This window comes from Canis lupus, chromosome 10 (genome assembly GCF_011100685.1).
Source record: "Canis lupus familiaris isolate Mischka breed German Shepherd chromosome 10, alternate assembly UU_Cfam_GSD_1.0, whole genome shotgun sequence".
Classification (NCBI taxonomy): domain Eukaryota; kingdom Metazoa; phylum Chordata; class Mammalia; order Carnivora; family Canidae; genus Canis; species Canis lupus.
This window is the reverse complement of record NC_049231.1, coordinates 68,976,765-68,997,374: the sequence shown is the minus strand read 5'-3', so window position 1 is coordinate 68,997,374 and position 20,610 is coordinate 68,976,765. Positions and strand designations below refer to the sequence as shown.

General features: G+C 50.4%; 1 protein-coding gene and 1 long non-coding RNA gene across 5 annotated transcripts in view; both read right to left on the bottom strand.

Moving 5' to 3' along the window:
- Positions 1-267: 267 nt before the first annotated feature.
- LOC119873784 lies at positions 268-7,181 on the bottom strand. Its single transcript, XR_005365266.1, has 3 exons — positions 5,799-7,181; positions 4,571-4,680; positions 268-621 (listed from the first exon to the last, which is right to left on the bottom strand). It is a non-coding gene; the product is annotated as an uncharacterized LOC119873784 (long non-coding RNA).
- Positions 7,182-9,163: 1,982 nt separating this feature from the next.
- The window catches only part of ARHGAP25 (Rho GTPase activating protein 25), a 92,236-nt gene continuing 80,789 nt past the window's right edge, over positions 9,164-20,610 (bottom strand). For 2 of the 4 annotated variants that reach the window (XM_038551487.1, XM_038551485.1), the window contains 4 exons: positions 17,573-17,694; positions 16,565-16,761; positions 13,208-13,737; positions 9,164-11,007 (listed from right to left, as the gene is read on the bottom strand). In XM_038551487.1, coding sequence (XP_038407415.1) covers positions 10,800-11,007; positions 13,208-13,737; positions 16,565-16,761; positions 17,573-17,694 — 1,057 coding nt within the window. In that variant the 3' untranslated portion in view covers positions 9,164-10,799. The remainder of the gene's footprint in view (positions 11,008-13,207; positions 13,738-16,564; positions 16,762-17,572; positions 17,695-20,610) is intronic. The other 2 variants (XM_038551483.1, XM_038551486.1) reach the window with 1 other exon arrangement.

The window sequence follows — 20,610 nt, the reverse complement described above, 5'->3', positions numbered from 1 at the left end:
CCAAAACAACTATCTAACGCCTCCATTTATTGAGTAGTTTAAGCCCAAACAATTTAGTAAGCATTTATTTATTTATTTATTTAGTTAATAATTCAGTGGCTGTTCAGAACAAAAAAAAAATGCACATACATTGAAACAAAAACAAGACCATTCTTCATTTTACTTTTAAATTGACACAATTGGGGCGCCTGAGTGGCTCATCGGTTGAGCAGACGTCTGCCTTCGGCTCAGGGCGTGACCCCGGGGTCCCGGAATCGAGGACCACGTCGGGGTCCCCGCAGGGAGCCTGCTTCTCCCGCAGCCTGTGTCTCTCTTTCTCTTTCTTTGTTTCTCATAAATAAATAAACAAACAAATCACCACAATTACTAGCAGGCGGTGCTCTTCTCGGGCATTGCGTGCTTTCCCAAACCTTGGCATAGCCGTGGACCCGCCACTCTTGTCCCCTGTTCCACATCGGTCTCGTGCAACCGTGCATTTTGTCACAGCCACTCTCAAAAGCTGAACTTCAAAAGATCTGATGTCATTGAAAGGGATGCGTATGATCCAAAGCTGAAGCTGTGCGCTATCTGCAGCTGGTAGTTGGCTCTGGGTCCCGCGGATGTTGAGCGTCGCTGTGTTTCCTTCAGAAAGATGAAACACCGTGGTGCCCTGTGGGTGTGCTGCAGCTCCGGGGCCGGGGAGCCTCAGCACACAGTGTGGGAACTTCCCATCGGATTGGTTTCCAGGTGCCGGGAACTCTCCCCATCACTGGGTCCCAAGCACCACGCTGGTGGACACGGTCTGTCCCCATGATTCTTAGAGGTTAGTGGATGAGACCGACATGAATCAAAGAATCTTACCAAAAAAGGCACTCTCACAAAGCGCGTGCAGGGGAGTGAAACCAGCCTGTCCCTGCCTGGGCCTCGCTCTCAGGCCTCAGGGAAGGATCTGTCCTCATACGGTTCACAGCAGGTGCTTCCTCTGGCAGCTGCAAACCTAGAGTTGTGCTCAGCACCGTCCTTCCTAAACAATGACTTGGACGGAGAAGAAAACTAGTATGTCTACAACTGGGGAATTAAAAATAACAACATCAACCTTAATGAGATGCATCCGGTGGAGTCAAGGATGCCCATACTTACCTGGTTCTCAGGGGAGATATTCAGAGGGGGCTCTCCAAGAAAAATCACTTTATTTCCACAAGGCTTTTGCTATAAATCCTACAGGTCAGGCCAGGGTGCGTGTCTGAGTCTCTTAGGATGGATGCTTTTTGTCCAGGTGCCGGACAGACGAAAACTTATAACCTGGAAGCAGGCTATCTGGCATCTTAGGCCTCTGTACACTGGACCCTGGCTCTCATCTCCAGAATTGTAGTTTTTATTTCTTTTTTATTTTTAAAAGGATTTATTCATTAGAGAGAGAGAGAGAGAGAGATCACAGCAAGGGGAGCAGTAGAGGGAGAGGGAGAAGCAGGCTCCTCGCTGAGCAAGGGCTTGAATCCAGGACTCTGGGATCATGACCTGAGCTGAAGGCAGACGCTTCACCGACGGAGCCACCCAGGCGCCCCTGAACTACAGTTTTTATTATTTTATTTTTTTAAAGATCTTATTTATTTATTCATGAGAGACACAGAGAGAGAGGGAGACAGAGACACAGGCAGAGGGAGAAGAAGGCTCCATGCAGGAACCCCGATGCAGGACTCGATCCCGGGTCTCCAGGATCCTGCCCTGGGCTGAAGGCCGTGCTAAACCGCTGAGCCCCCCGGAACTACAGTTTTTAAATTCACAGCGTGTAAGTAGAGGAAGGCCCCACAGCTGTCTTACCAAACTAGTCATGTGAAGTAAGGGTCCCAGAAGATGACACTGCGGGGGGTGGGTGACCTCAGCCTCTCAGCCCCTCAGCCCCGCCCAGGCCCACCCAAACATCTCACCCCGAGGTCTAGCCCGACCTTGGGTGGATGGAGAGGCGTGAATCTAGAGCTCCCACTGGTGGCAGCAGAGGGCCTCCAACATTGGTCCCCTTGCCCCGTTCCTCCCTCGCTCACACGGAGTTGAACCCCAGGCTGACGTTCAGCAGGAAACATTAAAAAATACCGTCTTCCCTTTTACGGGGACAAATCCCCCCAGTGCTGGCAGCTTTCTGGGGACCTTCGGGGAGCAATGGCTGTCTCCAGGCCTTTATGGACGCTTCCTGACTGCTGAGCCCCAAGGCCTCCGCTACTAGGAGCAAAGCCTAATGAATCGCCTCATCCCCACCACCACCTCCTTGCCTCCCCTCTTCCCTCCTTTCTCTGAGGACCTTTTGGAATCAAGATGTGCAGTTTACACACACAAATACACAGACACACAAATGCGCAACTGGGCTACCGGTGCCTCCCACCAGCAGGGAGATGGGTGGGGCTGCTGGCGGCGGGAGGAGGGTCTGCAATGAGAAGCTCAGAAAAGCCCCACTCAGGAATTAAGAGAAATACCTCCCTCCCTTGCTTTCCTTGTTGATGCTTCTTCCTAGGTCTGCTTTATCTCAGGCCAGGGTGGTGAGACTGGGAGGGGTAGGGAGCAGGAGGGGCCGAGGAGGCCGCTCAGCCTTCCCAGAGCGCAGGCGGCAAGTCCAGCTCGAGGGCCTGGTGCTGCCAGGAGGTCCAGCCCAGGTCACCGGGGGATCGAACTGTGGTTCGGACCCAAACCTTTGTAGCAATAAGGAAGCGCTATCGTCTGGCATAGCCCCACGAGCCCGCTGCAGGGAAGACTGGGCCGGAGCAGGTTCCGTATCCAGGGTTCATCGGTCAAGCCGGAGACTGCCTCACTACAGCTTAGGAACAGAAACACCAATCCTAATTATAGCTTAATAAATAATCTAAGAGGGATCCCTGGGTGGCGCAGCGGTTTGGCCCCTGCCTTTGGCCCAGGGCGTGATCCTGGAGACCCTGGATCGAATCCCACGTCGGGCTCCCTGCATGGAGCCTGCTTCTCCCTCTGCCTATGTCTCTGTCTCTCTCTCTCTCTGTGACTATCATAAATAAATAAAAATTAAAAATAAATAAATAAATAATCTAAGAAAAATCTAAGAAAATCTAAATAATAAATAAAATAATAATAAATAGTAAATAAAATCTAAGAAAATAATATCTAAGAATATTAATGAATTAATATTATTAATAAGCTTAATAAATAATCTAAGAAATCTGAATAATAAAATAGCATCTAAGCATATTAATAAATTAATATTAATAATAATCTTAATAAATATTAATAATAAGCTTGATAAATAATCTAAGAAAAAATCTAAGAAAATCTAAATAATAAAATAACAATAAATAATAAATAAAATCTAAGAAAATAATATCTAAGAATATTAATGGATTAATATTATTAATAAGCTTAAAAATAATCTAAGAAATCTAAAAATAAACATAATAGCACCTAAGAATATTAATAAATTAATATTAATAATAATCTTAAATAATAATAAGCTTGACAAATAATCAAAGAAAAATCTAAGAAAATCTAAATAATAAATAATCTAAGAAAAATGGGATTTATCATCATGTAAGGCCGGGTTTCCTGACCCCCATGCAGTGACCTTTCACGGTACCCATGGAACAGCGGGATTTTAGAGTTCTGACCCTATTGATCTCCTGCGATAGTTTAAAACAAGATGCAGCAAAACCCCCATGGCTTCTAGTAAGATATTAAAATGTGTACTGATATTAAAATCTCCCTTTCAGAAGGGATTCTGAAAGACCGGGGTCCCTCTTGGCTGGGGATCTAAGGATGAGGCCTTAACACTGTTAGGTATGAGGGGCTGAACTGGGCCTGGCTCCCCCTCCTACACGGGAGCCCAACCCCCAGTATCTCACAGGACTGTAGGTGACCAAGGTGAAAGCAGGTCACACGGGTCTTGGACCTAATCCAATAGGACCTTATTGCCACACGTGGGACAGCAGCCTGTCTTGCCAGCTGCAACAGGAGGCCCACATGCCCTCGCTGCCTGGGTGCCCGTCCTTGAGCCCCGGGGACTCAGAGAGCTGGCGACGACCTCTGCGTCACTGGGATGGCAGGGCCTGGTGGCAGCCCTACTGCGGGAGCCGGCGTGCCAGTGGGCGTGTGGGGCACAGCACCTGCTGATGGAGATTTCCTCGACCTGAGGTCGTGAGCTGCGGTGCACCCCACACTTGGGCCACTAGTTCGCCCGTGTCCACATCCACCACCCTGCTCGGTCCTCATGGTCGTCCTGTGTGGTGGGGAGCTCGGGTCCCTCGCTGCTGGCAGGCCAAGGCCTGTAGGGCGGGGCTGTGACTGTGATGTTCATGAAGCGCCCAGGACTCTGGCGGGGGGCGGGGTTCAGCGGCTGGGCCTCTGCCTTCGGCTCAGGCCGTGACCCCGGGGTCCCGGGATCGAGCCCTGCCTTGGGCTCCTGTAGGGAGCCTGCTTCTCCCTCTGCCTGGGTCTCCACCTCTCTCTCTGTGTCTCATGAATAAATAAACAAAATCTTTTTAAAAAAGGATGTTTAGTCTACCTTGAGATAAATAATCACAGCCTTGTAGCACTTCCCTGGGGAGGAAACTCCTATTTAAACCTCAGCAGAACCACCCACCTCGAGGAGCCAAGGAAGTCATGTTACACGGGAACTTGCAGCCTCCTTGTTCTCTCCGTCACTGAATCTTTCTGATATTGACTCTTTCATCCCCAAAAAGGGCTTCCCGTCTGCCAGAAGTAATAATAATAATAGTAAAAATAAAAATTAAAAAAAATAATAATAACAAAGAGGCACCTTAAGATGGACTTCTTGGAAAATCTCTCGAGGCCCAGGAGTCCTCTTATCCCACATCCCTGAGTTGTTACCCAGCCTTGTAATGGGGTGCGGTCCGCCCCCGTCCTCGCGGCCCCATGTGCCGCCCCGGCCCTCCATCGGAGCAACCCCCTGCAGCCGGTGGCTCCCGGGCTGGGCTGAACACTGCCCACCCAGGCTGGTGCGGCCTTGAGGGAGTCGGCTGTGAGTCCTTGTGCAGGAAGCGGCCCCCGTTCCCTGGGGAGCTGTCGGGGTGCACAGCTCGGAGGGTGGAGTGGGCTCACCTGGCTGTGCGCCTGGGGCTGGTGCAGCAGAGGCAGGAGGTGCTCACTCCCAGCACCAAACGGCGAGTCCCCTCTGCCTCCTGACCCTGTCTTTGGGGTCTCGAATCATTGCCCCCCGCCCCCAAGCCCTGGCCGGACCCTCAGCGCAGGGCTCCAGCACGAGGCCTCAGCCTGGCCTCGTCGGCTTCGTGCAACTCCCCCCGGCCACTGTGAACTTCCTTGCTCCGCGACCTCCCTCCTCACGCCTCTCTGCTTTCTAGCAAATCTGTGTCCACTTGGCCGGCGTGGCCATTAATACGCGACAGCGGACTCATTTGTCAAAAGCCAATTTGTCAGGTGAGCGTGTCACCCGATTACTGGAGATCTTCTGAAGTGTTAGCATTGCCCTACACCTGCCCCAGCTCCGTCTCTAACCCTAGAGACTGTCAGGGAAAATGTTTTCCTCCGAACGGGAGGCGATCTGCCGAGCCACGGTCAAAGGCGGGAGCAGAAGCAGAAGCAGATCACTTCGCTGTGGAAAGGGGACCCTGCTCTCTGGCCGTGGGAGATTTGTTAGGACGAGCTCAGCTAATGCAAATAGGGCACTTTCAACAGTCCGGCGGGCGATATCCAGGCCCCAGCGCACGTGGCTGTGACTGCTATCGTGGCAACTGTTGCTTTGAATCTTACACGTGCATTTAAATTGTAGGAATTAATGAAAAATAAAAATAAGAATTTAAATCGCGAGGGCTGACCCTAGCGTCATTCACCTGGGGAGAGGAGAAAGGCTGCAGACGGAGTGTAATCACCTGACGGCCAACGACCCCATGAGCGCTGTCTACGCAGTGAAGCCTCCCTAGAAACACCAAGGAACAGGTTTTGAAAAGCTTCCAGGTCGGTGAACACGTGAACACGAAGGGACTAGAAAGCAACAGGTGTATTTCTTCAATGTCCTTGGTCAAAGGTAGTTCTTGCAAAACGCTCAACGGCAGGAGGAAGACCCAGCGTTGCGACAGTTTGCTGTATCTTGGGTGCAGCTTCCTTGGGGTAAGTAGAGGCATCACTGGCAGCACAGCTGTCCGGGTTATCGCTGCGTGGAGATCGGCTTTCTCAAGACTGGCAGGGCCGCTGCCAGAAGCTGTGCGATTCCCAAGTGTTGTATGGCTCCGGCAACCCTCGACTTCTTTGCGAGATAGATCCCCATACTCTCGGAAGAGCGAGAAGGACGCGTGCAGGAGTGACTGGCAGTAGCGTGGGTAGCGAGCCACCCATCGATGTGCGCCTCCCTGACCTCCACTGGCATCGGCGAAATCCAACGGAAGAGATCCCGGGGAGGGTCGTAGCTGGAGCGCTGGGTCCCGTCTTGCATTAATAAATAACCAGCAGTTCAGCAGGTCAGGGAGCTCAGCACGGCGGAGCCTGGTGTCGGCTTTTTCCGATCGGGGTTGGTTTTCCACTGAAGGTCACGTCCAGCCTTAAAACAGACCCAGCGCTTGATCTTGAGACCACCTGCTTCCTGGAGATCAAGCTCAAGGTCCCACGGGTGCGTCTGATGTCTCCCCAGCCCGGAGCTCACCCAGCTCTTTCCCCGGGCCGACCGCCGGCCTCCCTCACAGCCAGGAAGGAGTGACTCCGAAGGGAAATGAGCATTTTGAATCTGCGCTGAAAATCAGTAATGAAAATAATGCAAGAAGCAGGGGGCGAGTCCAAGCCAGTGCATCGCTAGATGGGCCCCGGCTGCCGAGGAGTCCCGTTCGGACACTTGCTCTGCTCGCGGATCTCCCGCGAGTGTTTTGCAAACAATCAGACTCCGTGCAACACGCTGAAGACACTCCGGGGCCTTGTACTCAGAAGCCGCAAAGCCTCTTCAGGATGGGCCCTTGGAGGCTGCAAACACCCACAGAGCAGAGCCCGTATTTACCTTAGGACACATCTGAAGGTGAGGGAAGGATGGAGGGTTGTGTCCCCACCTCCTGCCGCCAACACTACCCCGCTCACGGGGAGGCCCCAAAGTTCCTACGTGGAACAGGAGGAGGTTCTTCTCCTCTCTCTTAAAGGACTCAGGGTCGTCCCCCCGGGGAGCTTTCAGGGCTGGAGCGCACATCCTGGGATCCTAAACCCACTGTGGGCGGGTCTGCAGCTGCCGTGAGGACCCGGGCGGGCGGGCGGGCGGGCAGCTGGGGTGCCTCCGACTATTGTACCTCGCCACCTCCACGCAGCCACAGCGCCTAGTGGTTCTTGCCTGGGCTCGCACCAGTGTTCTTTAAAACAATCTTCAAAAAGTCCTTGGGGGGTTATTTTCATTCATCACCACGTAGAGGTAGCTGCCTGGTGGCAGGGGAGCCCATAGGAAGGTGGGGCTGCATGACCCGACGGGCGGCAGAGGGGCCCCGCTCCCCAGAAGCTTCCGTCCCCGCATCCCGGAAATGGGTGGCGTTGTGCTTCAGCTGGAGTCTTAGGTTTTTGTTTTGTTTTTTTTTTTTTTTTAAAGATTTTATTTATTTTTTCATGAGAGACATAGAGAGAGGCAGAGACCCAGGCAGAGGGAGAAGCAGGCTCCCTGTGGGGAGCCCGATGTGGGACTTGATCCCAGGACCCCAGGGTCATGCCCTGGGCCAAAGGCAGATGCTCAACCACTGGGCCACCCGGGCTGCCCTAGAGTCTCAGGCTTAATGACAGTGCCTGCGAGGAGCATCCCAGCAGCGCTGGAGTGGACGGTCACCGCAGGGTCAGTCACCGTGGGGGGGTGTCTTTGGGGGGGTGTGTCACCATGGGGTGGTCACCACTGGGGGTCATCATGGGGGGCAGTCACTATGGGGCGGTCACCAAGAGGGGTCACCATGGGGACAGTCACTGCAGGGGGTCACCACGGGGTTGGTCACCATGGGGTCACTGTGAGGGAGGTCACTGTGGGGGTGGTCACCATGGGGGCAGTCACCGCAGGGTGTCACTGTGGGGGCGGTCACGGCGGGGGTCACCGCATGGGGGGTCACCGTGGGAGCAGTCACTGCAGGGGGTCACCACAGGGTAGGTCACCGCAGAGGTCACCGTGGGGGGTGTCACCGTGGGGGCATCACCACAGGGGGTCACCGTTGGGGGTCACCACGGGGTTGGTCACTGCAGGGGTCACCGCAGGGGGTGTCACCGCGGGGGTCACTGTGGGGGTCACCACGGGGAGTCACCAGGAGCAGGCCCACAGGGAAGTCCCTTCACCAGCCCCCACCAGCCGTCAGGCCGCCGATTTCAGGCTACTTTCAGTCCTGCCCCCCTGACCCCGGATCCCGGGCCACCTGCCCTGACCTCGCCCCACATGCCCTGGGCTCTCTGGGGAGCTGTGGCCACACCGCACTGTCCCTTGATGACATCCCACACTCCCTGCCCCCCCACGCGCCCCCCCACGGGTCCCCCCACGCGCCCCCCACGGTGTCACCCAGCAGCTGCCTGCCTGGAATTGGGGACGAACACAACAGCGGTATGTCCCCGACGGGCAGAGCCAGCGGGCTGCCTCCAGGCACAGCGCACCCCCGGTGCTCCGGGCCCACCGCGTAGACCGCCTTCCTCTGCCACCGTGACTTGGAGAGGAGGGTGCTTTCAACCAGCGCTGCGTCCCAGACTTTGACTCAAGGCCCAGGTGCCGCCCTCTCCCGCGTGGAGAGCCACCGCCGAAGCGGAGTCGCAGTGTTCCGTAGATGACAGACGTCTCCGTCTCCTCGAACTTATTCATGACCAAACTACTACTATCCTAATTTTTTCCAGTAACGTCTTTGGGCTCAGTCTTCCCCATGTGAAAAATGGGTCTACAACGTAGATCCATCTTCTAGGTCTTAAGCGCCTGTTATCCTAAGTGAGCGAACACATGATAAACCCTAAGTGGGGAGCTCAGAGGATTGTGTTGACTGGGGACAGAACAAAAGGAGCAGGTGATAAAGTCTTTTAAAAAGTGCGGAGAGATGCCTGGGTGACTCGGTCGGCTGAACGTCCGCCCTCAGCTCAGGTCATGACCTCAGGTCCTGGGCTCCAGCCCCGCTCAGCAGGCGGTCGGCCCTTGCCTCTCCCGCTGCCCCTCACCCCCCCACCCCGCTCCGCCGCTCACGCACGATCTTTCTCTCAGATAAATAAAATCTTAAAAAAAAGAAAAAAGGCGTAGGAAGATTTAATATCATCACTAGTCACGAGTTGAGCCAAACTCAGCAGTTTTGCAACCATGTGTAACAATTCTGTTTGCATATTGGAAATAACTGGAAGTTTTTTTTTTTAAAGAAAGAAGTTCTTAGGCTCCACCACCCCCCAAATCCTGATTCTGTCGACACGGGGGTAGGAAGGGTTTGAGCATCAGGTTTGTGCCCCCGTCTGCACCCTTTGCTCCGTGGGGGCGGCGCCACGGCCACAGGCAGGGGGAGGACAACGGGGCGGAGAAAACAAAGAGGAGAAGGAGTGAGAAAACGGAAGCAGAAAAAGGAGTGAGGGCGGAAACCCGCGCAGGGAAGCCCCCCCACCCCCCCTCACATGGAGACCGCAGATCTCAGCCCCGTGGCGCGGCCACCTGCTTGCGGGGTCCGAGTCCGTGCATGGCCGTGATGGGGGGACAGGCGCCTAAGGAGCCCAGGCGACACCTGCTGGGACACCTGCTTCCACTGGTGGCCTCCCGGTGGAAGGCACCTCGAGAACGTGCACGTGTGTCTGGGGCCGTTGCTGCTCCTCGTCTGCGCTGTGTGTGCCTGAGAGAGCGACGCAGCAGCGCGTATGGGATTCCAGGTGGAGGGACCGCTGGGACGCCTCTGCTCCGGTGTTTTCTACCGCTGGGGCGCAGGTCCGCAGAGCCTGGAGAGCGCCTAACCAGGGCGACGGGCCTCACCAGCCCGCGAGGCTGCCTGCGGGGGCGTCCTCCGGTGGGGTGGCCAGGAACCCCCCGCAGCTACTCCCTCCTGTGTCTGGTCCCCTTCAAGAGCCAAAGCACTTTCATTGTGATGAAACAGAATAAAAAAACCCCATTACCGTGACTATTCTTCTCTAAAAGCCACAGCGAGCCTAGAAGGGAGCCCAACACCGTGGTGGGAAAGCGCCGTTCTGGGCCCACCGCCCCGCAGGGGCTCCCGACACACCTGCCTTTTTTGTTCGTTTGTTTGTTTGTTTGTTTGTTTGAATATACTTCTCTCATCGATTTTGCCTTCATAAATACAAAGTTTATTGCTCGTTTTTGTCTCAGTCTAATAATACGTTTGGGTTTCCAGCCCCCAGGGTAGGCATCCAGGAGGGGCTGGCGGAGCGGGCTCTGGTCAGCAGGTGCAGCGGCCCAGACCACAGCTCACCAGGTGAGCGCAAGAGGGCGAAAGATCGAAAGATCGTCTCCGCCCGGCGTCTCAAGGGCCCCGCGAGGCCATGTGCCTGGATGTATTGTTCCCCCAAAGCAAAAAAACAAAAACAAAAACAAAAAATAACGAGCTAACGCCTCCGTGCAGCCCGCGGCGTCGGCCCTGGGAGAGGGCCTGCCCCGATGCCTCCCCCGGCCCTGGCCTCCGCCGTGGGAGGTTCCGTCTCACCCTCCTGAGACCCCGCTGGGTGACAAGGGCCTTCTGAACAGAGCGGCAGGGGGTCACCGATGTCCCCGCGTCCCTGCTCACCCTCACCTTCCTGTAAATTCCACTGATTAATTTTCCTGGGAAATGGGACGTGTCCCCGCAATGTCTCCTCCCGACTCCCTGGGGAGTCGTTTGCTTCTCAGTCAGGAGGCGGCGCGCTGGGGGGGCCTCCCCTCGGCTCCCGTGGGCCCCTCACGCGTCGGCCTTGGGCTCTTTCATGGATTTGACGAACTCCTTGACTTCCTCCTCCAGGGCCTTGTTCCTCCTCTCCACGTCCTCCCGGGAGCGTTCCACGTTGCGGAGGCTGATCTCCAGGGCCGCAAACTTCTTCTTCTCCTTCTCCAGCTCCTCGTTGAGCCTCACCACCTTGGCCCACACATCGTAGTTTTCCTTCTCGAGGCTGCGAGGGAAGACATAAGAGAGTGAGAGAACGGGGCCTCCAGACCCCCCCCCCAGCCTCGTCCTACTCCCCCACGAGTCCCTTATCCAGCCGTCCCTGTCATCCGGGCGCCTCCCCCAGGTGCCGACCTCCCAGCCCACCTGCGGCCCCAGGTGCGCCGAGTCCCCTTTGCCAGCTAACGCCCGTGTCTTATGCCGTCGGGTTTCTCCTTGTTCTATGGTCTGCATCTTCCACCAGGTAGGGAAGCACCCGACACGACGTGCTTTCCCTGCAGCCCCTCGCGGGTCCTGCCCAACGGCCTGCCGACGGCCCGCGCCCCAGACTTCCCAGCGCACCCCGAGTTCCCACACCTTGGCTCACTCCGCCGGCCTCCACGGCGGAACCAGACCTCCTCTCCCGAGGCCCCTAGGGGCGGGCAATCCGGAGAAGGGCCCGCGGTCACCCGGAGTCTGCTCCGGGCGGGTCCCGGGCTGGCCCCGGCTCTGCCCCGCCCTGCCAAGCTGCATTCGGCCACCGCCCAGGAGCGGGGGCAATGCCATTTTGACGCCCAGGGAGGGCAATCTCAGGACGGGGGGCGGGGGGACCGCATGATGGGACATTTGCTCCAGAATTTCCTTCTGGGAGATGTTGCCTCCCTGCAAGGTCTCCCTGCCCCCGACTAGCCTATTCCTCATAGAAACCTGAGCCCCCGTTTGAACCCAGCCTGGCCTCTCTCTTCAGGGGCCACGTAAGGGCCCCTCTTTCGAGCCCTGCCTACCCCGCCGGTCCCTGCCCAGGGCTCTCCTCCAAGTTTGCACCTGCTTCCCTCTTGCTCTGGGAGAAAGCCTCAACCGAGGGGATGCTGCGGGGTTTTGACCACTGATGCTGCAGAGAGAGAACCTGGGTGGGCCCGGGAGCCTGACGGGGCCAGGTCCAGATCCCAGCCCTACCGAGGATCCGATGGGTTCCCCCGAGGAATCTTCTCTACTCTTCCCAAGCCCCCATCTCTTCTGTAAAACGGGGGTATTATCCGTCTTACAGCATTGCTGTGCGAATTGCACGAGAAGGCGTCTGAACCACGAAGCTCGGAGCGGACACTACGGACTGGTAACCATCCTCCCAGCTGAGGAGGGAGGACCCCTCCGGGGGGTGAGTTCAGGGGCCTCGGTTCCCCTCAGGAGGAGCGGCCCCTCCGTGGCAGCTGGGTGTCTCCTGACCCTGCCAACGGCAGCCACTCGAGAGCGCGGGGGGGGACACTTCCCTGGGGCTGCCTCTGTCACGGACAAGACGGCACGCGCGCGCCCGTCGCATCCCCCAGAGGACGGATCTCAGGTTCTTAGACAAAGGATCTACGCTTTGCTTTTAGGCGGGAAACCTCCTACGTAGAGGGCAAAGAATGGGGGCTCCCGGATGTCTGCCTTCCACGGCCGGAGCCTTAGCAGACTGGAAAGGTACCTGTAACTCGAATACCCCGCTAGTCCACATTTCACGACATCACGATGTGGGTTAATCCCGGCGAAGCTGGATTGAGCTTTACGCTCCGGAAAAGCCGGTGGTGTGAAAAAGATTTCGAGAAAATAGCTTATCTCCCCATGAGAGCAAATTGGGGCTGTGCACCAGCCTATTTAACACAGGAACCCCCTTCTTGAGCCTTCCAGCCTCCTGCCCTGCTTTATTTTTCTCCATAGCATGTTCCGCCCTCTGACAGCATATATTTTAATTACTTATATATATATATTGCCTGTCTCTTCCTGATAGACGGAAAGCGCTATAAGCACAGGGACCTGTCTGCTTTGTTCAGAGCTACTCCCCAGCAGCAGGCCCGGGGGGTGCCCAATAAACAGTACGGGAGGTACTCAATAAATATTTTCAGAATGGATGAATCACGTTAATATATATTTTAAAAAACCCTAAAGTTCCTCTTAGTTTTTAGAGCATGTCAATCCTTAAAGAACCAGGATTTGAAAATAGTTGCTTAGGCTGTGTAAGCTGCATACTTAACTTTTCATGAATTTAACCTAAAACTGAGAGCTTTCACCAATGTAGTCATCTCAGCATTCCCTTTACCCTTCTCCTTAATTAAGCCCAACTGCTGTAGATTAACGTTTTCTCTAAACTTGAGGTTTTTAAATATCATTTCTTTGGCAGAGGAGAACCATCCCCGTTGCTTCCGCAGGTGGAAGCCCAGTGGCTGCCCAAGGCCCCTCCGCAAGTGACTTACTTTTCGATCTGTTCCTCGTACTTTTGCTTCTGTGTTTCTATTTCCTTTCGCAGCTTCTGGACCACCGTCTGCAAGGATTCAAGTTCCTCCTCGCCAGAGTTCTTTTTCTCAGGCCCAGTTTCAGAGCTGGGGCTGGCAAGAGTTTCTCTCTTGGAGTCACAAGCAGGGGAAGAGGCCGCGGCTGCCTCCTCCCCGGTGGGCCCCGGCAGGGTGGGGACGTTATCGTAGGTGGAAGTCCGCTGGGCGTCGGGATAGTGAGGCACACCTTGAGACAGCGTTCTCCTGTGCCCTTCCCCTGCCTTTACGTCTGAAGGTGACCAGAACTCATTTTTAAAGATCTCCACTTTGCCGCTGTTGGCACCTTGAAACGCTGACGTCAAGAAGCATTTCCGATTAGGGAGCGTCTGAGTCCTTTTTCGTGACTGCAGCTTCCAATCTCCTAGCTTTTCCCTGGGGGCTTTACTGCTCTCTTCCAGACACCCATCGCTCGGCTGTTGTCCAGTGGGGCTAGTGGCATCCGAGTTGCTGGTCTAGAAGGAAATGGCCATGGATGTCACATGGGTTTTCCCCGTGTGTATCACATTCCCAAGATAAGGATTAGCAACTTGAACGCAAGGATCTTCTGACTGCACACCCATGAAACTCTTAATTAGTAGACCATCTCTTAATTCATCACATTATTGATGATCTGCTTAGTGTTTTTCAAAAGGACATTACACGTGAAGGGAACTAGCTCATGCTCTAGAAATCAATTGTTATTCGTGGTAAGAGAGTCTTACACGAGGATTCTTTCATAGCTTTAGGATAAGGAGGCCTTTCTAACTAGAACTCGAAAATCCAAAAGCCATAAAATATAAGTCTGACAATTTCAACCTACATGGGTGTCCAGGACCCCTCAAATTAAAAAGAACAAACATAAAACAAGGAAAACGCCATATATAAAATCAAAAAAGTAATGACAAATTAGCAAAAATATTTGCAAACATATCACAGACAACAAGTTACTCTCTGCTAGACAAAGTTCATAAAAATTGAGAAGAAAAGGACCAACAACCAACAAAAATATGGACAAAGGATAAGATCAAACAGTTCATAGAGGAAAAGAAAAATGCAACAAGCCCTTACACATAAGAAAAGATGTTCAGCTTCTCTCACTAACAAAGAAACCCAAATCGAAATTAAAATCATTGAAATATCAGGGCAACTGGGTGGCTCAGTTGGTTAAGTGTCACAATCTTGATTTCATGATCAATCTTGAGGTCATGATCTCAGGGTCATGAGATTGAGCTCTGCCTTGGGCTCCAACCCAGCTTAAGATTTTCTTTCCTTCTCCCTCTGTCCCCCCACCTCCTCTTGCATAGACACTCATGTGCTCACTCACTCTCTCTTTAAACAAGAAAAAAAAAAAGGTGAAATATCAATTTTCACCTATCTGATAAGACACTGCCCCAAATTTGAAAACGCATTTTGCTAGTGAAACTGTAAGGAAACAGGTCCTTTTGTGCACTGTTGGTGGAAGTACAAAATGGCACAACCTCTGTTTGACGATTTTAATAAAACCTATACACAAACCTACTTACCAAACTCAGATACCCCAGAATCCCAATTCTGGGAATTTATCCCAGAAATATATCTACCTGTGTATAAAATGAAGCATGGTCAAGGTTATTCATTGCAGCCTTGCTTGCGGTACAAAGGAATGAAAACAACCTGGTCAGATGAGAGGCCTGTCCATGTATTGACCTAAAAGGTCTTCAGGACACACTCTTAAATGGAAAAATGCAAGATAAAGAGTAGTGTGTGCATATGTGTGTGTAGAGAAAGAACAAGAGAATATCCTATTTGCATTAAAAAAAGAAGTAAATAATTTACATTCACATCTGTTTATATTTGCATAAAAGAACACTGGGAGGATAAGTAAGAAACTAATAAAGGCAGGTGACAGATGGAGATAGCAGAGGGAGCAGGATTTTTCAATGTATGTCTTTTTCTCTTTTGGATTTTTTTTGATATGTGCATGTGTATTTTTAAATTAAGTTAAAACATGAAAAAAAGGAAGAAAAACAAAAAAAGAATGAGCCCTAAAATCAGAAAATCAAGGCTCAAGCTCTCCTTCTAACCACGCTAGCAAAACACTTGCTTCCACAACCCCTCCTGGAGTCAGAAGCACCCAGGCCTTGAGGTGAGAACTAGAGCTAAATCCCATTCTGTAACCTCCTAGCATCCTGCTGCTACCTTAGGCCAGCTGGTCAATCTCCCTGAACTCTGCTCCTGAAAGATAACATGTGGGTGACAAATGCTACCCTACAGAGTTATGGTGAGAACCCCAGAGGTGACCTTCTTAAGTTTCCCAGCACAGTGCCTGCCCATAGCTGCCCACACTGTTACAATAAATAGCAGAAACCTGTCAAATAAGCATAATGACATCCACCCTCAAGGGCCACTAATAAGATTTCATTATATGAAGAATGAACATTTCTAAATATTAATTTAATTTGAGAGTGTTGGTAAAATGCATTGTGAACAGACGTCACCTAAGAAAAAACAAAACCACTACCACTACCTACCTTTTCTTCAAGACTTTTTTTTTTTCTTTTTTTTTCAAGACTTTCCTAATTGTCCTCAGGATTAATAGTACTATAGACAACTTACATTACCGGTCAACCAGAAATGTTAAATTCTACTCTTGGTTACACATAAAGAATTAAGCTGCTACATGAAGTTCATGTTTTTTTTTTAAATATTTGTCTCTATAAATATATAAAAATATTTGAGTTTTGTATATTATTGGCCTCAACAAGTCTACATTTCAGAGGCTGCAGAGTTTTTTGACATTGGGAACGTGAGCCCCAACCCTTCAGTACAAAGGAGGGGTGACATTGCTGAGACAGCTTATCAGGGAATGAGAAATATTACATGAACACATCACATACTCTGAGAAAGAAATCACGTTTCATGGGTTAGCGGAAACCAGTTCTCTCTGGACTTTCACCCGGAATTTTCAACAACTCTTGCTAAAATGCTTATAATGTGATATATAATTTCCCCTATTGACCTTCCCTGGACTGTATTTGGAAAGACTTCCCTTTTACAGTGAGCTTTATTACGGATTCCCGTTGCTCAGTCATTAGGAGACTGGCACACATGTCACTGACCCACCTCTAGGATGCCAACAGAGACTGGATTTTGAAAGAGGCCAGACTTCCAAGATACATTCAAATGGGTCTGTACCATCTGTGCCCACTGTCATGGCGTATCTAAAACTGCCCAAACTGCCACCCTAGACCAACTCTTACATGGAATGACTTGGACTAAAGGAAGAGTCAGAGGGAAGGAAGAATTTTCTCTGCACCTTACCGTGTTACTGAAGCTATCTGCCCTAGAAATTGGAGGGTCTTCAGTGGCATCCCAGCCCACAGAACTTCGAGCTACTGGAGGTTTCTTAGGGTCATTTTTCTGAGCAGGGGGTGAGAGGGGTACATCCTTGGACTTCGGGAAAAGAACTTCATGGTCTCTGATCATCATGGTCATCACTCTTTGGATTTGAGGAGCCCCTGAAAGGTGAAAGAAGAAAAAGATCTGTCGAGCTGGACCATGGCAAGAGGCAGGCAGTCCTCAGGGTCTCCACCCATGGGATGTCTCTAAACTTGGGTCTAAGACCACAGGGCCCAAAAGGACCTCATTTTGCTCTTCATGGGACCCTTCCAAATTGCTTGAGATAGGAGATCATGGTGGAAGTGAAGGGATAGAAGAAGGATATGAGAGTGGGGTGTAAGAGGGTTATTTTCAGCCTATACAGTCCTGTGCATCAGTCTTTGATCAGAAAATAGGTAACATAATATTTTTCTCCCCTGATGTGGTCCTTAATATGACATTTGCTCTCTTGCTACATGGATAGTACATACATGCCAGATGCACTGCCTTCCAAATCCATGGCAGACATCAATACTCTCTGCTAAGACTTCTGCACAGAGAACCAAGGTGCAGCCACAGAAGTCTTTTCAACACAACTTCACAAGTGGTCTTTCTGTGAGTTGTCTTATAAAATCAAACTTGCTTTCTCTACTTTCTTGCAAACTGTTTTCTCTGGTTAAGGTTATTTAAAAGTCATAAGAGACGAAGAAATACTAGCTGTGGTTGTGCTAGCCCTGTTGTACTGTGTACAGAGAGGTCAATTTTTAACCTCTCTGCTCTGCTGTGACCTGGAAAATGGATATAATTCCTGCTCTGCTCCTTTCACAGGGCTATTTCACAGTTGGGGCAAGTAATCAACTGAAAATGCTTGGCAAATTGCAGAGCACTTTGGTAGCTAGATAATTGTTGTCACTTCCTCCGCCCCTGCCTTCCACACAGGACCAGCTGTACCTCTCATGATCACAGCAGGGTCTTCAACCTTTGACCGGATGAGATTCACACCAATCACGGTAGCCAGGTTATCCACGCTCATCTTATTAACAGCACAGTTCAGCTGGATTTCATGTAGGAACCTGTGGACAGCCAGGAAATCCCGTAGTAGGAAATAGGAAATTGCCAGAAGGAAGCTTCCGGGTACCAATGAGATCTCAGAGATGGATCCCATCTCTTCCCTTCTAGTCTCAAGAATGAGACTAGTCTGCTTGGCCCATATGAGTTTAGCTTCACCCTGGAAGATTCAAGATCAAGGCAGAAGAGAAACCAAGAGGAGCCTACCCGGCTGCTGGGGTGGTGTAGGGGATTGGGATGGGCACCCTGTTGGCAGGAGGTAAGATCCGGCTCAGGGAGCTAAGAGGAAACTAGAAGGACTCAAATGAGTATGTGACTACCACTCATCCCAACCTTATAGGCTTATCTCCCAGGCTTTCGGCACCCATCCCACCCACGTTTCCACAGATGAAAACTTTATCATGAGGAGATGTCACAGAGGGAAATCCACAGTGCCTCTTTGCTCTCATCCTCCAATTACAGCACCAAGCATCTCAAATTTTCAGTGGATGCTCAACAACTAGCAATGAATTTTTACTGTAATTCCACCCATTGGAGGCATGAAGCTCTCAGTTTCCCTATAAAAAAATGAAACTAAAAATATCAGCAAAGGAATTTGTAAATACCTCTCCAAAAAACATCTTTATATGGATATGCTGAGGAGAGGGAGGCAAGATAGTAGAAAATTAGGAGTCCTCATTTCATCTCATCCCCCCAAATTTAGCTAGATAATCTTTCAAACCATCCTGAATACCTATGAATTCAACCTGAGATGTAAAGAAAGAACAGGTGGAACAAATAGAAAAGTGACCATTTCTTGCAAGCCACTCTGCACTGGACAAACTGACTAGAAGGACGGATTCACCACAAAAGAAAGAACCAGAAGCAATACTCTCTGCCACAGATCTAATGGAAATGGATTTAAGTAAAATGTCGAAGACAGAATTCAAGATTACATTTTTAAAATTACTGGTGGCTCTTGAAAAAAGAATAAAAGACTCTAACGATTCTCTTACTGCAGAAATAGGATCTAATCAGGCTGAAATTAAAAATACTTTAACTGAGATGCAGTCTAAACTGGATCTCTAACATCCAGGATAAATGAGGCAGAGAGAGTGAGTGCTATAGAGGACAAGTTGATGCAAAGGAAGGAAGCTGAGGAAAGAGAGAAAAACAACTAAGAGCCCACAAGGAGACCCCGAGAATTAAGTGATAGTTTGAGAAGGAATAATATCCATCTTATTGGGGTTCCATGGTATATGGAGAGAGAAAGAGAACCAGAAAGTATGTTTGAACAAATCATAGCTGAGAACTTCCCTAATCTGGAGAAGGAAACAGGATTCATATCCAAGAGATAGAGAGGAACTCCCACTCCAAAATCAGTAAAAACTGACCAATACCCCAACATATTGTGAAGCTTGCACATTTCAGAGATAAAGAGAAAATCCTAAAAGCAGCCAAAAACAAGAGATTCTTAATTTATATGGGGAGAAATATCAGATTAACAGCAGACCTCTCCACAGACACCTGGCAGGTCAGAAAGAGATGGCATGATATATTTGGGGTACTAAATGAGAAAAACATGCAGCCAAGAATACTTCATCCCACAAGGCTCTCATTCAGAATAGGAGGAGAGAGACGCTGGGTGGCTCAGTGGTTGAGCATCTGCCTTTAGCTCAGGTCCTGATCCCGGGGTCCTGGGATCGAGTCCCACATCAGGCTCCCTGCAGGGAGCCTGCTTCTCCCTCGGCCTGTGTCTCTGCTTCTCTCTCTGTGTCTCTAATGAATAAATAAATAAAATCTTTAAAAAAAAGAATAGAAGGAGAGATAAAGAGCTTCCAGAATAGACAGAAACTGAAAGAACATGTGACCACCAAAGCAGATTTGCAAGAAATATTAAGGGGGACCCTGTAAGCAAAGAGGGAAGCCCAAAGAAACAATCTGCAGAAACAAGGACTGTATAGATATTAGGATGACACTAAATTCCTCTCTTTCAATAGTTACTCTGAACGTGAATGGGCTAAGTGATCCAGTCAAAAGACACAGGGTATCATACTGGATGAAAAAGCAAGACCCATCTAAATGCTGTCTACAAGAGACTCATCTTAGACCTAGGGACACCTTCAGACTGAATATGAGGGGGTACAGAACCATTTACCATGTGAATAGTCCTCAAAAAAAAGCTGGGGTAGGAATCCTCAAATCAGATAAATTAGTGTTAAACCAAAGACTATACTAAGAGATGAAGAGGGACACTATATCATACTTAAAGGGTCTATCCAACAAGAAGACCTAACAATCATGAATATTTATGTTCCTAATGTGGGAGCCGCCAATTATATCAACCAATTAATAACCAAGTAAAGAGACACATAGATAATAATACATTAACAGTAGGAGACTTCAACACTGAACTCTCAGCCAAGGACAGATCTTCTAAGCACAACATCACCAAACAAACAGGGCTTTTAATGATATGCTGGACCAGATGGATTTCACAGATACATACGGAACTTTCCATCCTAATGCAACAGAATATACATTCTTCTCAAGTGCACGTGGAATTTTATCCAGAATAGAGCACATACTGGGTCACAAATCAGGTCTCCACTGATACCAAAAGACTGGGATCATTTCCTGCATATTTTCAGACCACAATGCTTTGAAACTAGAACTCAATCACAGGAAGAAATTTGGAAGGAATGTCTTTGGAGGTTAAAGAGCAACCTACTAAAAAAAATCAATGAGTCAATCAGGAAATTAGAGAAGAATTAAAAAGATTCATGCAAACTAATGAAAATGAAAGCAGAACTGTTCCAAATCTTTGGGATACAGCAAAGGCAATCCTAAGAGGGAAATACGTTTCAATACAAGCCTCCTTCAAAAAATTGGAAAAAAATCTCAAATATACAAGCTAACCTTACACCTAAAGGAACTGAAGA